Below are 24847 nucleotides of genomic sequence, written 5' to 3' on the forward strand. Positions count from 1 at the left end.
ATAAGAATGGTGAGACTTCATCTGAAATACTTTGAAAATATTGTCAGGAGAGATCTGTTCCTGGAGAAGAATATCATTCTTGGTAAAGTGGGTGGGGGCAGAGGAGGCGAAGCAAAAGACACGGAAAGAGAAGGATTGACACAGTGGTTGCAACAATGGAAACAATTGTAAGGCTGGTGTTTTGAACAAAGTCAATGGCATTTAAGAACAAAAACAAGAAAAACAATATTTGAAAAATTCTATAGAGAATATCTCTGAGGATATTTGAGAGTCTCTGTGATTTACTTAAAGTGTGCTATGATTTTTTGCATATCTCTCCAAGGTGCATTTTCTTATTGGTATACTTATTACTATTTTTTTTCTGTTATTATCCCATTCTATGATATTGAAAAAGTGATGGGAAATTTCTGGTGTGTGTGTGTGTGTATGTGTATTTGTAAACAAACAGATTTTGTTTAAAAAGGCTTTGGTGATCTAATGGAACTCAAAATTAAATAAGTTTAAATTTAGACCCAGTCATTAACTAATACCAGAGGCATCACTATAGGTTATTTGTCATAGAATATTTTTTTAAATACGGACTAAAAGCAACACCAAACCCACTATCATCAAGTGAATTCTGACCCACATTAAAGTAAACATAAATTTCATGTATATTTTTATAACTGAGTTTTATTAAAGCATTTGTTATATTATATTTGCACTCATAAGTGACATATTTATTGGAAAATAGTAGCTGTTGCAGTTTTATTTATTATTATATTTGTATAGTACTATTCATGGGTAAAATTATTTGTTTGAAGAGTACTAAAAAATGTATTTTTTCCAGTACCTAGTTAAATAAAATAGAATATGTCCTCTCAAAATTCCTCAACAAACTTTTTGAGAAAATTTTGTAACAGAAAAATATTATTAGTTGGCAACATAAATGTATTTAGAGATGAATAATTTTGAGATTTAGCTTGTATTTTAAGTCTTACTATATAGTTGTATGTTAAATTTCCATGAAAAATATAAAAAAATACAGAGAAAGAAAAATGTCACTTTTAAGATATTGAGTTATAGGCTTTATTTAACAATTTTGCCAACTAATTAAAATGGATATTTTTATTAATCTACCTTTTTCCTTTCCTATGATCTCTAAAATTATCAAAAGTGATTTTTTCCCTATCTTTAACATTACAAAATGAATTGAAGATACAAATAGACCTTAGAATAATCCTGATCAAAATTAGGAAAAGCCAGAACGTAACTCTTATTGAACTCAGATTTTCTTGAGCTATAGAAGCTGGGTGGTCCCTGAAAAAAGATGGTCTTAAAATAATCTGTAAACTCTAAACCAAAAATATTTTCTAAAGTTGTCATGCAGCCAAAAAATATTTCTAGCTGGATTAGAATATTTGCCTTAAGGATTGTGCTCTTTTAAGATCTATCTCTATGAGAAAGAATGGTCACCAGTGACTTGAAGATTAGATTAGAAAATCTCGAGAGCAGGAAGTTCATGTTCATGGGGAGAGAAACATGCAAAAGAAGGGTGAGAACAGTTGCGTAACTCACTGAATTGGGCTTGAAGAAATTGTTGAATTGGTGGAGGCTCTGCTGTGTATATTCTCAAGAGCCAATAAGTAAATAAATTATTATTAGAAAAAGAAACTCGGAAAATTTATGGTGAGATATGGAAAATACACATGAAAAATCAAATAAGAGTTCCCAAAATTAAGATCAGTGAAGATTTTGAGAAACTTTGAAAAACTGGCTATAGGTTTATGTGCCTCAGTAAAATTATAAATCGAACTTGTAAAGCATGAAAATAGTGGCCTAATATTCAGTGTGTCTAAAAAGAAAAATGTTCCAAACATATAAGTGATGTTCGCATCTTGCATAGAAGAAGACTAATAGTATTTAATATTGATAACTCAATACTTTTCATACTACAGTTATTTTATTTTATGAAGTTAAAGTAGTGATAGGTAGGCATAAAATAAAGAACAATTCATCTTTTGTAATAAGTTCTTTTCTACAATTTATACCATGCCAGTGTATTGTTTTGGAAAAATAAACAGGTATATTTTTGACAAATAAAATATAACCTTATGCCAGAATATGCATAATATATGTACATTGAACCCATTTTCCCATTAACTTTGTGAATTTTCCTCTTATAAATCCTGGTTCCAAAATCTCAATTTGCTACACAGCCAGGCAACCCAGACTCGGGGAAAATCATTACTCTCAGGGCAGAATTGTGCAGCCGGGGCTTTTAGGAGCTGATTTTTCGGAAGGAGAACAACAGACCATTCTTCCAAGGCCCCTCTGGGTAAACTCGAACCTCCCATTTTTAGTTAGCTACTGAGTAGGTTAGCCATTTGAACCTCCCAGGGATTTCTGAATCCCAATAACTCAAAATAAAATTTTAATTATGTTGATAAACTGTCTGAGACACAAAAATAATTCTGGTGACATTCATGAAAATACCCTGCTTCCATAAATGATATCTTTAAGAGGGTTTCATACACGGTTTAAATGTAGTGCTTTGATCCAATTAACCATATGTACAATCCCATCACAATGCAGTGACACAATGTACAAGCCTCCCACTGTTGTGCCTTCTATGTTAAGCTTACATACTCAAAGGCTAATAGAGACACAGTGTGAAATCTGTGAAACGGTATGATTTTTAATGAAAGATTATAAGACCTCTTCAAGTCTGGGCTTCAAAGGCCAATTCCATAAATTTATTTCTTTTATAGCTACAGAAGAAGCTTCTAAGTAATAGTTTGAGGTAGTTTACATTACTCTCCTCAGCAGTTCTTAAAGGATACCATTGTAACCACAAAGGGATAAAAAGCTTCAGTTTCTATAACTCTTTGTAAGCCAAGCCATGTTTGACGAGAGACCCACGGAGAATAAGAATAAGTAAAGAAGCGTTTCGATTTTCTCTTTTAACTTTACGGTCATAATTAAATCCAAAAGGTTGCTCAATGGCTTCATGAGGGGAAAAATTGCCTCAAGTAAAGAGGTTGGTATTTTACCCAGTATTTTGGGGGAAAGAGTTTGGAGTCATGATTTATGGCTGAAAAATAGAATGAAATGTTAAACAGACAATGTACTGTGTACAGATGAAATTTAACAGCAGGGAGACAAACAACAAAGAGCAAATGTGGGCTACTTGGTTTTCACAAAAGTACAATTTTACCTAAATATGTGCCTACTAGGGAAACCTGTCCTAAACATGTACATTGTTTCCTAATCCAGCTCAGAGAATGTATTCATAAAAGTAATATAACAGTGACACACAGGAAATCTAAACTGAGAAAAGATCTGTTTTAGAGAGGTCTTCATTTATAGTAACTATAGAAAATGCATTCCTGCACAGTCCAATATATATATATCATTTCAGCTACTGTTCTACCAAGAGTGTTCATAGGACGTTCATTTCTCACTCATAGGTGAATGTATCCTAAATTAGCCTTACAGAATGATGCCAAGTCAAATAGACCAGAGCAGAACTTCCGTACAGCTTTTCCAAGGTGTAAGCTTTACAGAAATAAACAACCGCATCTTTCTTCTGCACGCAGTTACTGGATTTAAACCGCTGGAGTTTGCGTTAGCATCCAAATGCTTAAGCGTTGTACCAACAAACGCTTTAAACACTTTCAAAATTCACAATAAGGAATAAGTGATAACACAGTATGTGTAAAGGAATTCAGCTAGATGTACAATAAACAGGCAATTAAATTCAAAAGTATTAAATATTAAAATGGTGGGAAACCAGAATAATACAATACATGGACATCAGAAAAGTGAACAAGGTCTTATCCTGGAAAGTTATTTATCTTTGAGGAGTCTGTGTCTTTATACATTTGTTTCCAGACTCATTTGTTTGATTCTTGAGTGCAATTCGATTTACTTGAGATTCATACTCCAGGTGACAAGATGAAATCATGCGCACTGTGAAGATAAGTACAGGGAAAAAAACCTGTCTAGTAAAGCTACACCACACAGGGGGAAATGGGAAGAGCAAGAACATATGAATTCTCACTAACTCACTGTTAGGTGTAAAACCTGATGTAATCTGACATTGCACAAAAATTGAATTTTTACTTAGAGCAAGCAACATCTTCTAAGAGGACGGAATGAAGATTCTATATTTGAAATTTTTATCTGAAAGTCATGGGTAAATGGACTATATTCAGAATTATGCTACTAGTGTATGTCAACAGTGAATATGAAAAATCCTACACTTATGTTTAATTCCTTTTCATGAAGAACAGACTCATATTCCTTTCAAAGATTCATTTCCTCCACTTCCACCAAACTGATACCGCTCCATGATAAAATGGACTTTTTTTTTTTGTATAGAAGACAACAACTAGTTTACATAATGTATTCACATGAGACATTTTGACTATGTGAACCAGAATCAATAGCTCCTTGAAGTTTATATTTACCCTGAGGCAATTTTTAACTAGCACATTAAAAATAATAAACAACCGTATAGATATTATTAATTCAGATAATTGCATAAGGCCCAAGGTTATAAACAATAGGCTTTAGATTAAATTTATTTAACAAATGTTTCTCTATGGTTCTCATCATGTAAGACCATGTACTGAGAACACTGGGAACACAAAAATTAATTAAGCAAATTAAGCATGGTTCATGATTTTCAGTGATACCATCTCTGGGAGTAAGATGTACAATTAAGGAGGTATCTTCTGTTTAGTGTGGCAATTGTAAACAGGTATATCGTTTCTGAGTGTGGAGAACTCTAATAGTAAAAAAATTTTTAAAGAAAAAGCAAAATAAAACAAAATTAAACCATTTTAAATAGATTTCAACTTAAAGCACATCTGTAGAGCAAAATCGGGTTTTCGGAGCTTCAATCTTTATGGATGCTGACTGCTACATCATTCTCTGAAAACAGTTGGAGGGGTCATAATTTTTTGCTTAATAGCTGGTGCTTATTCTCTTTGCCATCAGGGATGTTTTATCTTACCCCAAACCTTTGTTTTCCAGTTGATTCTGATTCATAGCAACTGCATAAAGGGTTTCAGAAGTTCTAAATCTTTGCAGTTCTAGAAAGCCTCGTCTTTCTTCTACAAAGCGTTTGCTGGGTATGAGCTGCTGACCTTTTGGTTAGCAGGCCAACATGTAACCCACCTAACCAGCAGTTATTTATGTCTTTTAAATAATCCCAGGACAATCCGTGTTTATTTTGTAGCATCTAGGTATTTTGATATTTAGGGTAAACATATTCCCATTTCATACTTCCCTGCACTGTCTCATAAAATTATTTTATACTTAAAAATCAACCCAGTAGAACCTAACACCAAACAGCATACACACCATAGAATGACTATTCACCAGGCCTGAACATTGAAAATAATGTGTCTTCCTAGAACAAACATATATAGGTCGGTATTTTCAAAGTATAACATATCTGTTGGTGGTGTTGTCGGGTCAGGTTGATTATGACAATAAAGACCCTACATTGAGTAGAAGTAAGCATTGAACTATCCTTGCCCACTTAAGCTCATTTTGCACTACTGTGCCAATCCATCCTGCTGAGGGCTTCTTACTCACTGATTCTCTGCTTTACCAAACTTGATGTCTCTCCAGGGACCCTCCTTCCTGATAATATGTCTAAAAATGTATGAGACAAAGTCTCATGGATCAATCCCTTGCTCTGTTAGAAGGACTGTCTCTTGTTCTACATAGAGGTTCCTTGTGAGTTTAATTATGCATTCTGCAATCCACATTTACTTTATGATTCACACGGTCAATCAATAAAACATGAGTATTTGCCATTTTCAGCCAAGATTCATCTGGTATTAGTAATGATCTTCCTCATTTCACAAGCCCTCTTTGGAACTGAACTTGACATTTTAGAAGGTCAGTGGTCGGGTAGTGCTACAACTGATTTTAATTCAGTAAAGTTTACTTGTGTGTGCCAGTGACGCTATTGTTCAATGATTTCTGAATCCTCCACCTCATGGATTACTTGCTTCAAAAAAACCTTACCACTGTGAATGAGGGGAGTGCAGAGTGGAGACCCAAAGTCCATTGTAAGACACTGGAGCTCCCTTTGCAGAGGGGCCCAGGGGAGGATATGAGTCAGTCAAAGTGCGATATACCACCAATGAAGAATACAACTTTCCTCTAGTTCCTAAATGCTTTCTCTTCCCCGCCCCCCAACCACTATCATGATCCGAATTCTACCTTGCAAGTCTGGCTAGACCAGAGAATGTACACTAGTACAGATAGGAAGTGGAAACACAGGGAAATCCAGGGCGGATTATCCCTTCAGGACCAGTGGTGTGAGTGGCAATACTGGGAGGGTAGAAGGAGTGTGGGTTGGAAAGAGGGAACCGATTACAGGGATCTACATGTGACCTCCTCCCTGGAGGATGGACAACAGAAAAGTGGGTAATGGGAGATGTCCGACTGGGCAAAATATGACAAAATAATAATTTATAAATTATCAAGGGCTCATGAGGGAGAGAGGAGCAGGGAGGGAGGGGGAAAGATGAGGATCTGATGCCAGGGGCTTAAGTGGAGAGCAAATGTTTTGAGAATAATGAGGACAATGAATATACGGATGTGCTTTACACAATTGATATATATATGTATGTATGGATTGTGATTAGTTGAGTGAGCCCCTAATAAAACGATTTTTTAAAAAATCAGGCACAAATAAGGATCTCTTCAAACACTGCTCAATAGCTGCCTTATAAAATGTCATATAGACCAGTGAGTACTTCCAACATTGCACGCATTTTTGGGAACCATCTCAGTTAGTTCTCTATCAATGGTTGGAGACATGTTTTCACCATTCACTTCAGTGCAACAATGCCTTCTTCCTTCAGTGGCATTAATAATTGTGCATATGCTACCTCCTGATATTTTTAGCATCAAACAAATTTGTTTTGTGGCACAAGTACTCTTTTTCCTTTCATATTCTAATTAATATTCCCATGTCATTCCATTTTCTGTAACTATAATCAATCCCTCAACATAGGAACTCAAGGCTCCACTTTTTCTCCAGGTTTTTTTTTTTTTTAGTTTGAGAACCACCAAACATGTTCTTTCTTTCTATTTATTTATTTATTTTCACGTTTCATTATAATACTTCAGTATCTTCTCAGGCTGCCCTTTGTAGCCTAGTTAGCACTATTACTTAACCAATTGTTCCAATTACCTTAGCTATTCTATTTTACAAAGGAAAGTTGCCGTCTCTTCTAACATCTATCTTGGTCTTTCATTTTTATGATGTTTTGCTTTCTTCATACCTGATGTTCTCAACATTATCCCAAAGCCTGTTTGGTCTTCCAACATTAGTGTTCAATTCATGGGATATGTTTTTGAGTTGGTCTCCAAATCCAGACACGATATATCCAAGTTTATACTTTCAATCTTGTGGACTTACTTTAATTTTGTTACGCTCCAAATTGAACTTTCAGGTGAACAATACTGATGTTGACCCCTGGCCTTGATATGACTATTCATATTGAGCTACTCCATCAAATCTTGTGATTCCATTTGGAGAGAATAACACATATGATATTCTTGAATTCCATTTCGGGAGGATAACATGTATGATAGTCCTTTTGTAGTTGAAGAAAATAGTCTCTACTGAATAAGTTGTTGGTTTGAAAAACTATACAATTCAATCTCTGGCTTTCTGTATTTCACTGACCTCATAGTTTAAAACTACCAATCCTTCTATATATCCTACTTTCAGATTCTAATGATTAGCATTGGTATATCTTATTTGCATGTCTGTTCAATTTCAAAATGCAGAAGTTGGTCAAAATATTCAATGCCTTCATCTTTGGCATTATTCATCGGTGCTTAAGTTTACATAAAGACATATTAACTGATGCTATTTCTTGTAGGTTTATGAATACTATTACTGAACATGTTATATTTCAGTATAGACTTTGAAATGTTCTAAATACAAGTAGGCAAGAGAGGCCTTCTCAAGACAGAGTCAGCCTTAATGATTTGGAGGGACGAATGTTTTGGAAGCCTTCATTTTGTTGTATGGAATGATTCAAAGTGAGAAAAACAACTGAAAATACCCATTATTATACTGCTGCATATTATGTATATGAGTGTGAAGACATATTAAAATATAACAACACTTGTGAAGATGGTACAGGATCAGTCAATATTTTCTGATCAACAATTATGTAAGGGTAAGACAAATATAAAGCTAAAATGTCATAGAAACTTTTATGAAATTATAATACAAGTAGCCAAACTATGAAACCTGGTATCATAGTGAGTAAGAAATGAGCTGCTAACTTTCAGATATGAGGTTTCAACCAACCAGCCACTCCACAGGAGAAAAAGAGACTGTCTGCTCCTATAAGTATAATTATAAAGACTTACAGTCTCAGGAACCCCAAAGGACCATATGACCCAATGGGTTTGGTGTGTTTTATTGCTTCTCAGTACACCCTCCATTTAGTTCTATACACCTATCTAGATGGGTTTTCCATATTTCTAGCCCATTGGCTAAAAATGTTGCCCTTGTTAACTATGTCATGTCAATAAAACACTTGTGGAATATTTGATGGACTCAAATTGGGGGATTTAAAAAAATTTGTTTGTGAAGCAAAAAGAAGTTAGAGGGGGGAAAGATCAAAATTATAAGGTAGATAGAATTTCTAGTAGAACTATTCTAAGTCAGTACTTGCTATAATCAAATGATGAGCAGATCCATTATTGCAAAGCAAAAAATTAAATTTATTAGAGTAAATATTCTGGAATTCTTCTTGCAAATACAATTTACAATTTTCTTAACATGTTTAAGTAAGTCCCCATGATCTTACTGTGTGGTTTTTTTTTGGTCATATTTTTAAAATTATTATTATTTGACAATACTCTATTTTACAAAATCAAGTTACAGAGGGGTTTTAATACATATATCGTATCATCCTAAATTTCATTCACATTAAGTAGAATGTAAATTGCTACCAGAAAATCTATCAACAATATCCTTTGGAATCCCACAAATGAGTGACTGTAACCGCTTTGAATTCCTTTGGACCAGCAGATTCTCATCAGAACCAGTGTTTTGATTGGGCATTTAAAAATGAAGGCACCTCGGAGAAACTAAGACAACTGGCTTTGATCAGAGAACCTCTGCAGGCATCCATTGTTTGAAAAGATATGTTTTGTTTGGAATCAAGACTGGGCTGGAACACCAGCAACCATGCCTTATGATTTATACTCTCCTCTGAAGTCATCCTGACCCAGATTGGACTCTAGCAGCAACTATAACCCAAAGCAGTGGATTGTGGTTTCCAGTAGCCCTAGAGGAGAGAGTAGATCTGCCCCAACATGTTTCGGGACACCGGTTTCAAGAGAAGCAGTGTATTACATCTGTCCTCAGTGGAGTAAGTGTTATTGCTGTTGTGAGGGGCAACCTAGCTGGATCCAAATTTTCAGCATTGTTTTTTGATTCAATTCTTTCTGTCTGAGACATCCTGAATGTGTCATTCCTTTGGACTTTCTTTTCCAGATCTTTTCACATGGAGTAGATAGGGCGTTTAAATTGCTAACCTTTTGATAATCAGCTTAATGCTTTACTACTGAGTCAGATATCATTGTAAATGAGGGTGAATGCAGAGTGGAGACTCAAAGCCCATCGGTAGGTAATCGGACACCCCCTTGCTGAAGGGTTGTAGAGAGGAGATGAGCCAGTCAGGGTGCAGGGTAGAAAAGATGAAACATACAACTTTCCTCCAGTTCTTAAATGCTTCCTCACCCTCATTATCATGATTTCAATTCTACCTTACAAATCTCGTGAAACCAGAGGATGTACATTGGTACAGATAGCAACTGGAAACACAGGGAATCCAGGACAGATGACCCCTCCAGGACCAGTGGTGAGAGTGGCGATGCCTGGAGGGTTGAGGGAATGTGGAGTGGAAAGGGGGAACAGATTACAAGATTCTACGTATAACCTTCTCCCTGAGTGATAGACAACAGAGAAGTAGGCAAGGAGAGATGTCAGACAGTGTAAGACATTACAAAATAATAATAATTTATGAATTATGAAGGGTTAATGAGGGGGGAGGGAGGGGAAAAATGAGGAGCCGATATTAAGGGCTCAGGTAGAAGGCAAATCTTTTGAGAATGCTGATGGCAACAAATGTACAAATGTGCTTGACACAATGATGTATGTATGAATTGTGATAATTGTATGAGTCCTCAAAATTATTTTAAAAATGTTGTTCTACACATATCTATTTGAGAATGTGGATGTACATAAATATGGTAAAAATATCCACAATTTCTTATCAGTGTGCAAAAAACAAGAGACATCAATGTCCACTTTTGTATGCCTGAAATTTTTTTGTGATTTACAGGTGATAACTCAAATTTATAAGGATATTTATAACTGAAATCTTACAAGGATATATTATAAAAGAAAATTAAAAATTTGAAATGATTTTAGTTCTTCTTGTTAAATTTTAACATATCTAAAATGGTCATGTTTCTTTTGAGCACTTTAGCTTAAAAGTTATTATTTTAAAATTAATATAGCTGTATAATTTTAAAATATTTCCTTATGAAATGGATAAATAAAGGAAAAGATATGTAACTCAATCCCATTGTGATAGTTACATAATCTGTTGTCAATTTGAGAAGTAAGAGTGAAAGGGTGGAATTTAGCCTGCCAATCAGCCTGATGACCTCCTTTGGAGGCACTAAGGAGCTAAATAACTTGTTGGAGGCAGGACACACGCTCTCTCCCAGAGAGATATTCCTGTTGACAAGACACATGGAGCTACATAGAGTCCTGGAGCTGGAGGGGCCACCTGGAGACCCCTGCTAGCGTTGAGATGCTTACACTCTCACTGGGTCCATAAGACTTTGCACCCACTGGCATGTGATCTTACTGCGTTTGGCATCATTGCTGTGTTTCATGAGTGTGAAGAGTTCTTTTAGAGATTGGTATCGGACACATGGGCTAATATCGGACTTACAGGCTTTATCTGGACTGGGTTGGGATGTTTTCTCAATATTCAATTGCCCTTGTATATAAAGCTCTTTCATATACACAGTTGAATGTCTCTGAATTTGTTTGTCTATCCACCCAGACTAACACATCCATTAAGTTAACTCTGATTCCCACCGACCCTATGGGACAGAGTAGAATGGTCCTGCGCACTTTCAAGGCTGTAAATTTTTACAGGATTAGAACACCTCATATCTCTGGTTTAGTGGCAGGCAAGCTTAAACTTTATGTATTCTGGTTAGCAACCCAGTCCACTGTACCATCAGGGTTCCAGTAAATAAATATAGGAGAAATATTTTCTTTATTTATAGAGAATACAATTTGGTTTTTCTACACAATATTTTGGCAGAATCTGGTGTGTATGACATTATTCTGTTTGACATTAAATACCTGTTTCATAATACACATGTCAGCCTTAGCAATGAGCACTAGGGAAAAGTTCCTGTATTAGATATTCCCTGTAAATTATTTTATATATCTGAGGTTGTTTATCAAATACAATAAAAATATTGCACTACACATATCTATGTGAAACTACAGATGTACATGAATATATAAAAATATCTTTAATTTCTTATCAGCCTAAAAAAATAAGACACATCAATGTCCATTTTTTTAACCAAGGACTTTTTCTGTGTTACAGGTCATAATTGAAATTTACAAGGAAATGTATAACTGAAAACTTACAAGAAAATAATGTTTTCAATATTGCCCATGTTTTCCATTGATTCCTCATAAAAAACTTACTTATTTGCATGCTGTTATAGTTCATTGTCTGTAAGGATATACTTTCATAGAAGTAGTATATGAAGTTACTATATATTATTTGCATCCCTTATATTTCACTTCTATAGACATCATTTTAATTGTCAATGTATAAATAATAATTTACAATATGCTTTTTCCCCTGGATATAGAGTTTGCAAAAATAAGAATAGTGTTTTAGCATGCTCCTATTTGTACAAGGTACATGTGTGTATAGATTTCATTATATTTTCAAAATATAATTCTACTTCACAAAAGCACTGAATTAAACTGAAAGGAATTATTTTAATACTTGCCTGAAATCCAAGTAGCTTTTCACTAGGCTTAATATGTCTCTGAAATTCACATTCGATGGGCTGTATCACTTTGATTCCATCTTCATAAAAAACATAGAACATGTTCCCAATTCCCAGACCTTAAGGATAAAAACACATTCAAAAGTTCAAAATAAAATTATCAGAAACCTTAATTACCAAATCTCACTTGCCCACATTTCACTGTCAGGATATCATTCTGTGAAGTCATGTAATGTTAATAAGGAAACCATATGGGATCTTTTACTGTACATTTAAATCACTCTGTGATATTACACAGACATTCTATTTTTTCTATCTTATCTGCAATTCACTACTTTGCTCAATGTAAATCAGTAATTTTTCACATATTTAAAAATAACTTTAAGTGACAGTATAAACATTCTGGTACACAGCTTATGTAAGATACCTACTCCATTTCATTCAAATGTTCATTAAGAAATGCTTATTTACATTTTCTTATGAAAAATAAAATTTTATCCTCAACTCCTATAGGGATGTACAGTCTCAGAAATCCAGATGGGTCCTTCTAAGCTGCCCAATAGGGTGAATTATATATGTCTATATAAAGACATATATGTGTATATATAAAGACATATATATGCAGTAATATATAACTCTATATAGCTTATATATAAAACTTATATAACTTTCATATATATTAAAGATAATTCTGTAATAACATGTACTATTTGAAAGATGAGCAATACTAGTGAACTCTTGATAGCTTGGCAAGCCAAATCATTCCTGTTAAAATATTGAAATTAATTATGCATATGTATGCGTGTATATATATGTGTGTTTGTGTGTGTGTGTGTGTGTGTGTGGTTACTGAAATACCAACAAAAATTACAGATTACTTTTTTAAGTCATTTTACTGGGGGCTCATGCAGCTCTTATCTCAATCCACACGTCCATCCATTGTGTCAAGCACATTTGTACATATGTTGCTGCCATCATCATTTTCAAAACATTTTCTTTCTACTTGAGTTCTTGGTAGCAGCTCAGTTTCCCTCTGCTCTACCCTCCCTCCCTCATGACCCCTTGATAATTTATTTTAAAAATTTTCATCTTACACTGACTGCTGTCTCCCTTCACCCAGTTTTCTGTTGTATGAAGATCATTGTGATCGGTTCCCTCTTTCTTCCCCCACCTTCCCCTTCCCCTCCTGGTATTGCACTTCTCATTATTGGTCCAGAAGGGTTTCTCTGTCCTGGATTCCCTGAGTTTAGAGCTCTTATCTGTCCCACTATACATTCTCTGGTCTAGCCAGATTTTTAAGATAGAACTGGAGTCTTGATAGCGGGGGAGAGGAAGCATTAAAGAACTGAGAAAAAGCTATGTGTTTCATCGGTACTATATTTCACCCTGACTGGCTTGTCTATTCCTTGTGACCCTTCTGTGAGGGGATGTCCAATCATCTACAGATGGGCTTTGAGTCTCTACTCCACTTGCCCACTCATCCATATTGATGTGCTTTCCTGTTCTGGGTCCTTAATGCTTGATACCTGATCCCATGGACACCTCACGATCACATAGGCTGCTGTGCTTCTTCCATGTGGGCTTTGTTGATTCTCAGCTAGATGGCTGCTTGTTTATGTGCAAGCCTTTAAGACCCCAGATGTGATATATTTTGATAGCCAGGCACTAGCTGCTTTCCTCACCACATTAACTTATGCACCCATTTTGTCTTCAGCAATCATGTCCAGAAGGTGAGCATCACAGAATGCCAGGTTATTACAACAAAGTGTTCTTGCATTGAGGAAGTACTTGAGTAGAGGTCCAATGTCTGTCTGCTACCTTGACCATGAGCTGTCAAAGGGATCAGGTATCAAGCATCAAGGAACAAAAAAATCATATCATTGAAAATGTGGGTGAGTGCAGATTGGAGACGCAAAGCCTATTGGCAGCCAACCGGACACCTCTTACTGAAGGGTTGTGGGGAGGAGATGAACCAGTCAGGGTGTAGGGAATCAACGATGAAACATATAACTTTCCTCTAGTTCTTAAATATTTCTCCACCCCCACTATCATGATCCCAAAGCTACCTTACAAATCTAGCTAGACCAGAGGATGTACATAGGTACCGAGAGCAACTAGAAACACAGGGAATCCAGGACAAATGACTCCTTCAGGACCAGTGGTAAGAGTGGTGATGCCTGGAGGGTGAGAGAATGTGGGGTAGAAAGAGGGAACTGATTGCAAGAATCTATGTATAGCCTCCTCCCTGGGGGAGGGACAGCAGAGAAGAAGGCAGGGGGAGACATCGGACAGTGTAAGATATGATAAAATAATAATAATTTATGAATTATGAAGGGTTCATGAGGTAGGGGCAGTGGGGAGGGAGGGGGAAAATTAGCAGCAGATATTAAGGGCTCAAGTAGAATGCAAATATTTTGAGAATGTTGATGGCAACAAATGTACATATGTTCTTGACACAATGGATGTATTTATGGATTGTGATAAGAATTGTATGAGCCCCCAATAAAATGATTACATAAAAAATACTTAGCATTTAAATGTATGTCCATAGATTACATTTCCTAGATATACAGATTACTATAAAATAAGACATATTTTATATTATATCAAGTGAGCCTTACAGTAGTATCTTGCTGATTTGCAGAAATACAAGTTTAATAAACTTAACTCATGAAAACTCACTGCCACCGAGTCAGTCCTGACTCATAGACACTCCCTGTGGGTTTGCAAGACTGCACTATTCACAGGAGTAAAAGCCCGCGCTCTCTAGCAGAGATGCGGGTGGTTTCAAACAGCCAACCATGGAGCTCACAGCCCAACGTGTAACCACTAAAAATGATATTAACTACATTTCTAGTAAATAGAAGGAGCCCTGGTAGTGTAATGGTTACAAGTTGGACTGCTGGACTCAAGGTCAGCAGTTTGAAACCAACAACTTCCATTGGAAAAAGATAAGGTTTCCTACACTGGTAAAGAGTTACAGTCTTAGATATCCACAGGGTCAGTTTAACCTTGTCCTACCGGGTCGAAATCTTTTCAATGATTTAAACGCTACATGTGCAGCAATGCAAGGTGATTTTGATGAAGCATTTGTTTCAAGCAGGGGGATGGCCAATCTTTTCAAAGTGAGGTCATATATGCATAACATTAAGGAATGATATTGCCAATATATTTTAAATTACTCTAGCTTGTTTTCAGACATTTTACTTTATAAATATTTTACAGTTACAACATTTTTACATGTAATCTTGATCAGTTAATTATATATTATATCAGAAAACACTTATTAATATGATATTCTTGTATATTAGAAATGGCAAGCTATAAATTCAAGTCACATTTTACTAAAATAAAATTTATTAATTGTGAAATGTTATTTATATGATAATTCTGCATAGCTGAATATAAATTCAATGCCCAAAGGATAAAGCGTACAAACTGTGCTTTTAAAAAAAAACAAAACAAATTGATTAGTACCAGCAAACTCACTATGTAAACATAAGATTGATGTTAGCTATATATCGATATCAATTTAATATTACTGGTTATTGGCTATTGATGTTGAAACTTATGGAGATAGTCTGATCTTAATGTTGAGACTGATTACCAATTGTGTCAGTTGCATAATATGTTTGAAGTTTATCGCAAAGTTCTTAATATTTGTAAATGAGCTCTCTTTTAACGGTCCTCCATTCTGTCCAACAGTCGTGAATTCCAATGTGGATCGGGTAACAACTCTCATTCCAGAATATGTAAGACCTTTCTTGACATATTTCCTGCTCTTGACTCAATGGAAACTAGTGCTTTATCATTTTACCACGTTTTTAACTCAGTATAAATGTCAGTGTGATTCCACTGTCAGTTTTTGCACGGATGAAATTTCTGAGCCTTAGTCTTTTTGAAAACCACTTACTCTGTCCAAATCACTCTTTCACTTCTGAGCATCTATTTTCTTCCTTTTAAAAAATAGAACTGACTTTTCAGCATGCTTTCTAAAGAATAAGCTACTTCCAGTGTATAAATTATGGAACAAACACATATCATTATACAGAAGAAGTCTTTGTAACCAAATGGGTAAACACTTGGCTGCCAATCGAAAGGTAAGCAATTCAAGCTTCTCCAGCTACTCCATGGGATTACAATCTGATGATATGCTTCTGTAAAGAGTATAGCGCAGGATAGGCTATGGGGCGGTTCTACTTTGACACACGGGATCAGTCTGAGTCAGAATCAACCTGATGACACCTAATTAAATTGACAAGGCAGGATTAGGGTTTTTTTTGTGCTTGATATATTGATTAGTGATAATAACTCCTAAGTAGCTATGAATAAACATTAGTATCAATAAATATCATTTATAAACACGTCAATTAAAATAATAGTTGAAAAATGAATCCTCCTGTATCTTCTATCACTCTTCCAATATTTTTATAGGAAGACACAATAAAATAAAACTCTTCCTATATTTTGAAAGTTCTTCTGCTGTGGCAAAAATAAATATCTTGTCACTTTTTTGGCTCTGGGGTTATGGTATTAAGTAATTTAATAAGGTATTTGTAGATAAAGTTCTTCATTTGGTGGTGTACCATAAATCCTAGCCTCTCTGCTACTCCTTATCTATCAATTTGTAGTAATATTAGTTACTTGTGTGCTATGATGCTGTAAGGCTGTAAGCTATTCCACTGATATTTCACATACCAGCAGAGTCATCCATGATGAATAGTTTCATCAGGGCTTGCAGCCTAAGAACAGATAAGGAATAAGGACTACTAGGCTGTACACTACTGAGAAAGTATCTATGGAAAAACATGCAGCATCCTTTCATTAAGTGAGGTGGTATCAGAAGACGAGCCCCCCAGTCTGAATGATAACTCAAGTATGATTGAAGAAGAGCCAGAGAGCTGCCTCCTTAATGGTGCAGATGACGAAAAACTTTTGGCAATTTCACTTAGTGATAGAGGAGGAATCAAAGCGGGAAGAAACAGCTATAAGGACCATTAGTGATCAGAAAATAGAATGTATGGAAGTATGAATCTAGAATAACTTAAAATAATTTTTAAAAAGAGTAAATGTTTAAAGATTAATATTATAAGCATTGGTGACCCGAAGTGGATTGATATTGGCCATTTTAATTGCACAGTCATATAGCTTACTATTTCAGAAATTGTATGTTCTAGACAAATGTCATATTTATCATCTAAATGATTTTTTAAAATCTTGAAGTAAAATGCTGATTGTGATAGGATAACATTTACAACTCCACCAGAAAGATCATTTAATATAAAAATAACTCCAAATATACCCCAACCTCTAAAGCTGGAGATGGAAAAATTGAAGACTCTTATCAACTATGAAATTGATCCAACAAGCTTGATGCTCACTTGATATTGAAATGTGAAAATTTGTAACAAAAAGATAGGTTCAATATTTGGAAAATATGACCCTGTCAATAGAAGCAAAGCTGGAGAACACATGACAAAAATTTTGCAAGACCTATGATATCTTTATTGCAGATATTTTTTTTTCAACAACATAAATGGCTTCTGTAAACAGGGGCCATGTAGGAAATAAATGACTTTGAGTTATTCCCAGCTGAATTTAGAGAACAGTTCAAGAACAGCTTTGATGCACTGAACACAGAAGACATGCTGAGCTGTGAGATGGCACCAAGAACATCATGCATGAAGAAATCAAAGCGATGTTTACAAGCTGAGAAAAGTACAAAACACCTAAGTGGATATCAGAAGAGATTCTGAAACTTGGACTTGAGCATGGATTACCAAAAGTGAATGGAACAAAGTATTATTTAAATGAGCTCAACAGCCATTTTCAAAGGGCAGATGCAGAACACAAAGTAAAGCATTGTAATGAAATACTCAAAGACATGGTCAGCAGCTAACAAGCACATTAAAACAATCCTCAACAACTAACAGGGAAATCTCACCAGGAGTGAACTCTCTGAAAGCCAGAAACAATTCAAAAGCTAAGTGCCTCAAAGGTCCTTAAAGTTGGAGTTTGTGAGAATGGAAGGAGCGAGACTCAGAGGCAGTACAGTCCGCAACAGGAACTGCAATGCCACCTGCTGACGGTTATTAACTTCCATTCATCACTCCCAGAAACTCAGAATTTACCTTCCCTGCAAAAACACCTCCATCACAAAGCGCCTCCTTCCCTGCCTCCGCTCAAAATCCCTCAGCTCCACCTTCTATCTCTGCAGCCTCTAGTGGCCCTACATAGATAGCAAACCCTGTGGGCTGCTTGGTGTAGACGCCATCCCTTCCTGCCATAGGCGACATCTCCAAGAAGTACTTCCCCACGCCTCTTTTTTTGTTCTTTCTTCTGACTCAGGCACTGGCCTCCCCCTCACCATGGACATGCCCCCCCTCTGCTACTGTGGTGCAGAAAGCACATGCCCCCACTAACACCTCAGAAGGGTGAGGATTCTGTGTGCTGAACAAATCATCAGTAGCGCTGGGTTCTTTGAAGAAGAATCAGGAGGAGAGGAAGGCTTATTAACAACCCGCGGGATGCAGATGACATACCCTTGCTTGCTGAACGTGAGGACATATCAAAGCATTTGATGAAGATCAAGGATTGCAGCCTTCAGTATGGATGACAATTCAATGCAAGGAAGACCAAGATCTTCACAACTGGACAAAAAGGTAACATCGTGATAAATGAGAACAGGTTGAGGTTGTCAAACATTTTTTTCTTACTTGGATCCAAAACTAATGCTCATGGAATCAGCAGCCAAGAGTTTTAAAGGCATATTGCATTAGGTACATCTGCAGCACAAGACCATTTTAGAGGATTAAGGAGCAAGGATGTTTCTTTGAGGACTGAAGTGTGCCGACGCCAAGCCATGGTATTCTTCATCGCATCATATGCACGATACAGTTGGCCATAGAGTGAGGGAGACAATAGAAGATTCGATGCACTTGAATTGTGGTGATGGATAAGAATACTGAAAGTACCATGGTCTGATCAAAAGACAAACAGGTCTGATTCATAAGGAAGGCCAGAGCTCTCCTAAAAGGCAAGGATGTTGTCTTTGTCTCACATGCATTGGACATATGATCAGGAGAGTCCAGTCCCTGGTGAAAGACATCATGTTTGGCAAATTGGAGGGATAGTATGCAAAAGGAAGGCTCCCCATGAAATGGATTGACATAGTGGCTGCATCCATGGGCTGAGACATAGGAATGGCTGTGAGGATGGCACAGGACTGGGTAGTGTTTAGTTCTGTTGTATGTAGGTGTGCTCTCAGTTGGAACTGATTTGATGGCACCTAACAACAATAACTCAAAGCAATCTATAAAGACAATGCAAATTTGATCCTAATTCCAAGTTCATTCTTAAAGAAATGGGGAAACGAATCACTAAGTTCTTGTGGAAGGGAAAGAGATCTAGCATAAGCAAAGTGCTCCTTAAGAAACAGGACCAAATAGGAGGTCTTACGTTTCCCAAACTCACAACACAGTAGTCAAAACAGCCTGGCATTGGTACAGTGACAAACACATAGCCCAAAGGAATAGAATCAAACACAGAAATAAATCCATTCATCTATAGGAAATTGACCTTTGACAAAAGAGGAAAGCACATTAAATGGGGGAAGTGCCAGTTTCTTCAACAAATGGAAATGCAAGGTGGACCTCCATCTATAAAAGAATGAAGAACCCACACCTCTCCCCATGGACAATATCAAACTAAAGTTGGACCATAAACCTAAATGTAAATTTTAGAGCTATGAGGATCATCTATGAGAATACAAGAGCAAACTGAAGTGCCCTCATGCAGGACATAGACACACTACCAAATATCACAAAAAGAATCATACACAGTAGAAGACAAAATAAATTACTGGGAATTATTGTAATTAAGGCACTCACATGTATAAAATACTTCACCAAAAGATGAAACGAGAGTCCACAAGCTGGGAAAACACCTTGAGTTAGGACACATGAACAGGGAAGTGATTTCTGTAATCTATACAATTCTGAAACATCTTAATCGGGCAAAAAACCCCCACAATAATCCAATAACTAAGTAAGGAAAGAAATAGACAGTCCAGTAGATATTATATTGAAATGAATCACAAATCAAAAAAGTGCTCATTCTCAGTAACCATTCAGTAGATGCAAATCAAAACAAAGGTGAAACATCACCCACTGAGAGGTAGCCAAATGCAAAGGACTTAAATATAACAAATGTTGAAGGGGGTGCAGAGATTGGAGTGCTCATACCCGACTGGTGGTTTCCTAAAAAGATACCAGCATTGTGCATTTGACTGGTTGGATCACAGCGAACAGTAGTCAACCTTGAGAAGCAAACGAATACCAGAACACCTACTTGTGCTCATGCAGAACTGCAGAACCTGCACATTGACCCAGAGGCAGTCATTTGAACACAAGGGAACACTCCGTGGTCTAAAACAGGAAAAGGGTGCATCCGTGTTGCATTTCCTCGCCTTGCTTATTCAGTCTGTGTGGTAAGCAGATAATCAGAAACAACGGAGTCTATGAAGAAGAATGGGGCATCAGGATCAAAGTAAGGCTTATTAACAACTTTCTATATGCAGATGAAACAACTTTGCTTATTGGAAGTGAGGAGGACTTGAAGCGCGTGCTGACAAACATCAAGGACTTAGGCTTCACTCTCTCTCCCTCCACATGGGCCACCAAGCGGGGCTGGGAATAAAACTGATGAACTCCCCTTAGAAGGACACAACCATGTTCGGAGAAAGATGGACATGAAGTACAAGGAGGAACTGCAAAAGCTTAATCATAATTCCTTTTTCAGGTTAATGACACCCTGAGCAGAGGGGATATTTGTTTATATTTTCACAGGCAAAGGAGATAGGTGGATTTCTCTTCAGCCAGCAAGGCCCAGAAGAACACAGGGAAGCTGATGTGTGACCTGACCCCTGCCCTGTTACTGAAGTTATTCAAAACGTCAAGATGACCTCACAGATTCTTGAGAATGGCAATTGCTGACTGCTGAGATATTTCTTCCATTGCTGATGCTGTCTAAGAGAAACTCTGAGACTCTATCATAACTGAACAATTTATACAATAGTGACTGGACTATTACTGCAGACTGCTATTTTGCTGAAAGATCAAGATTTTGAACTTGTCAATGCTAAAAAAAAAAAAAAAAGGATTCAGGCTTCCTTATGGATTACACATCACTGTAAAGAGAACAAAAATCCTCAAACTGGAACCATAAGTAACATCATGACAAATGGAGAAAAGACTGAAGTTGTCAAGGATTTCATCTTGCATGTATCCACAATCAATGCTCAGGGAAGTGGCAGTCAAAAGAGCAAAGGATGCATTACATTGAGTATAATATGCCGTATTGAAAAGCAAGGATATTACTATGAAGACTGTGGGGCATGTGACCCAGGCCATGACATTTTCAATGGCCTCATCTGCGTGTGAAAATGAGCATAGGATAAGGAAGACCAAAGAAAACTCAATGCATGTGAATGGATTGCCAACGAATATTGAAAGCACCATGGATTGCCAAAGGAATAGACAGATCGTTCTTGGAAGAAGGACAAGCAGAATGCTCCCTATAGGCAAACATGGTAAGACTCTGTCTAATGACTTTAGATACATTATCAGGAGAGACCAGCCTTTGGACAAAGACATCATTCTTTGTAATGTACAGGGCCAGTCTAAAAAGAAAGAAGGGTCCCAGATGAGATGGAATAACTCAGTGGCTGCAACAATGAGCTCAAGCACAAGAACAATTGTGAGGATGGTGCACAACTGGGCAGTGTTTCCTTCTGTTGAGCACAGGGTCGCCATGAATCAGAACCAATTGGACAGCACTCAACAACAACAAGGACAGAGACTGTGGGAAGTGATATGGCACTACCTAAAACAACTGGGAATAAAAATCCCATAAGATCCAGCAAAACTTCTCTGAGGTGCCTAACACAAAGATGTAAGAGAAACAACAGGAATAGAAGAATGCCCTCCCAAAGTCACCGCAACACAATTCACAATAGCAAGAAGCTGCAAACAGCCCAAATGCTCACTGGTAGAAGAATGGGTAATAAACACAATGGAATATTATGAATCTGTAAAGTTCAATGATTAACCAAAACACCTCATGGACAGACCTGGAAAACATTAGGCTAAGAGGCATTATTTAATAACAAATACAAATAAAAATACAAACATTCAAAAACAAATAGTAACTGCTAGGCAGAGCTTTCATAGCATGCATTTTTCCCACTAGGAAAGCATCAAACAACTCACTCTTAGTTACTGCAGCCAGTGCGTCGCATGGGAAGCTTCTCTCTGGTCACAGTGAATTTTTTCATAAAAGCAGTTTCACTAGAACCTTATTTTTTGTGATGGCCTATTTAAAAGAACTGTGTGCAGCTATGAAATTTTGTTACCTGCTCAGGTAAAGTGCTGCAGAAACTGCTGTGATGTTGAACACAGCTTACAAGGACAACACTTTTGGCTATTGGAAAAACTCAAGTGCATGAGTGGTTTTATTTTTTAAAAAAGTGAAATGTTGATTGATGACAAACCCCATTCTGGACATCCATCAACATTCCAAACAAACAATAATATTGGCAAAATTTGCGCAACTGTGCTTAAAGACTGGCGATGGACCATTGAGGAGATGGGGAAGTTATGTGGACTGTCTTGGAGCTCAGTTTGGTGAATTTTTAATGGAAGATTTTGGAATGAGAGGATCACTGAAAAATTTGTTCCTCAGCTTCTGACAGACCAGGAAAAAAGAGAACTGACTGGAAAAATACCTTGCTTTGAAAGAACAGCTCCAAAGCGACCCAGACTTTTCCCCCAAGGTCATTACTGGTGTTGAGACTTGCTGCTATTCAATCAAGCCAGTAGAAGGCGCTATCCTCACCTCACCCCCAAAAGCTCATTAAATGAAATCACAGATCAGGTGCTCATTTGATTTTAAATGTGAGGGGGGTAGTGAGTGCATTTGGAGTTGATTCCCCCAGGTCAGACTCTTAATCAAGCTTTCTATTTAGAGGTTTTGAAAAGATTGAGTAATAGTATGTGACAAAAAAGGCCTGATTTGTGGCACACAGGGGACTGATTTTGCCACCGCGACAATGTATCTGTTCACACAGGCAGCTCAATGCACCAGTTTTTGGCAAAAAACAGCATGCCTCTCTTGCTCCAAGCACCTTATTCACCGACTTTGTTCCCTGAGACTTCTTTTTGTTTCCACGAACGAAGAGGGACTTAAAAGGACAGCGATTTGACAACAAAGAATGATTGAAGAAAAAAACGAGGTAGGTGCTGTCAGCTATCTGTCAGCCATCCAAACAGATGAGTTTGGAAAATGTTTCCAAGAATAGAATCACAGTTTTGATAAATGTATTAAGTGTGACGGAGGGTACTTTGAAGGAGATAAGATTGTTTTGTAAAAAAAATCTTAAATCCATAGGTTGGGGGAAAATGCCAGTCATTTTTAGGAAGCCTGTCATAATCGTAAAAGATGATTAAGATACACACCAAGAGAAAGGCAGGAATGTTCCTTCAGCTCATGTAATCATCTACTCCTGCCTCTCAAGTAACAAGACAGTATCCTTGCCTAAAGCTTATGACCAATATATCACTCCATGTTATGTACACCTTAGAAACTCCTTCTCCAGCTCGTCAGGGATCAATTTCTCGTGTTTGGGGGAGAGAGAGAGCAGACCAGTCAGTTCCTGCCTTACACCTGTGTCCCATAGTCCATCCAAAGAAATGACCACTCCTTCAGGGTGTATGTTTGCACCCATTCCAAAAAAAGGTCACACCACAGGATGCTCCAATCAGAGACCGCTAGAACTGATACCACATGCAAGTGAAATTTTGCTGAAGATCATCCAACAACTATGGCAGCAGTACACTGCCCGGCGCTATCCTCACAATAGTTCTGTTTCATGACTTTTTTTTCAGCTGCTGTGTCAATCACACTGTTTATGGAACCAGCTGACTAGCATATAACAACAACCCTTTCCTGAAGAATGTTGCAGTCTCTGTGTGTTCATGTGTGTATAAACTATAATCCTTCATGCCACCAAATAGATACTGACTCATAGTAACCTTGTAAGACACAGTAAAATCATTCTGTGTGTTTTCCAACAGTAAATCTTTGTGGGAGCTGCCATCACACCAAATGAATGAAGGATCGAATAAAAACACGGAGGAACTTATATTAGCCACTAATTTAAGAACATTGTAAAATGCAAAAACAGTGTAACTTTCAGAATTGATTTAGAAATATAACTTTTTAAAATAAATCATTTTATTCAGAGCTCTTTCAGCTCTTAGAACAATCCATACTTCAATTGTATCAAGCACATTTGTACATATATTGCCATCATCGTTTTTAAAACAGTTTTTTTCTGTTTAGGCCCTTGGTATCAGCTCTGTTTTCCTCCTCCCCCTGACCCTTTCACTCTAATGACCCCTTGATAAATTATACATTATTATTATTTTCATATTTTACACCATCTCTCTCTTCTGTCACCAACATTCCTGTCGTTCATCCCCCCAGGGGGTAGGGTTGCTATACATCAATCATTGTGATCAACTCCCTCTTTCTCCCCTTTCTCACCTAACCTTGTACATGCTCTGGTCCGGCCAGGTTTGTAAGGTAGAACTGGGGTCATGATAGTGAGGGCAAGAAAGCATTAAAGAAATAGAAGGACGTTGTGTTTTTCATAGGTGCTATAGAGCACCATGGCTGGCTCGTCCCTTTCTTG

At 36.9% G+C, this 24847-nt stretch overlaps 1 protein-coding gene across 3 annotated transcripts in view; it reads right to left on the bottom strand.

Annotated features, from left to right (window-relative positions):
* Positions 1 to 24847, bottom strand: part of FSTL5 (follistatin like 5) — an 812142-nt gene that overhangs the window by 102854 nt on the left and 684441 nt on the right. For all 3 annotated transcript variants that reach the window (XM_075544741.1, XM_075544740.1, XM_075544739.1), the window contains one exon: positions 12097 to 12215. In XM_075544741.1, coding sequence (XP_075400856.1) covers positions 12097 to 12215 — 119 coding nt within the window. The remainder of the gene's footprint in view (positions 1 to 12096; positions 12216 to 24847) is intronic.

The sequence above is a fragment of the Tenrec ecaudatus genome, chromosome 3 (genome assembly GCF_050624435.1).
Source record: "Tenrec ecaudatus isolate mTenEca1 chromosome 3, mTenEca1.hap1, whole genome shotgun sequence".
Classification (NCBI taxonomy): Eukaryota; Metazoa; Chordata; class Mammalia; order Afrosoricida; family Tenrecidae; genus Tenrec; species Tenrec ecaudatus.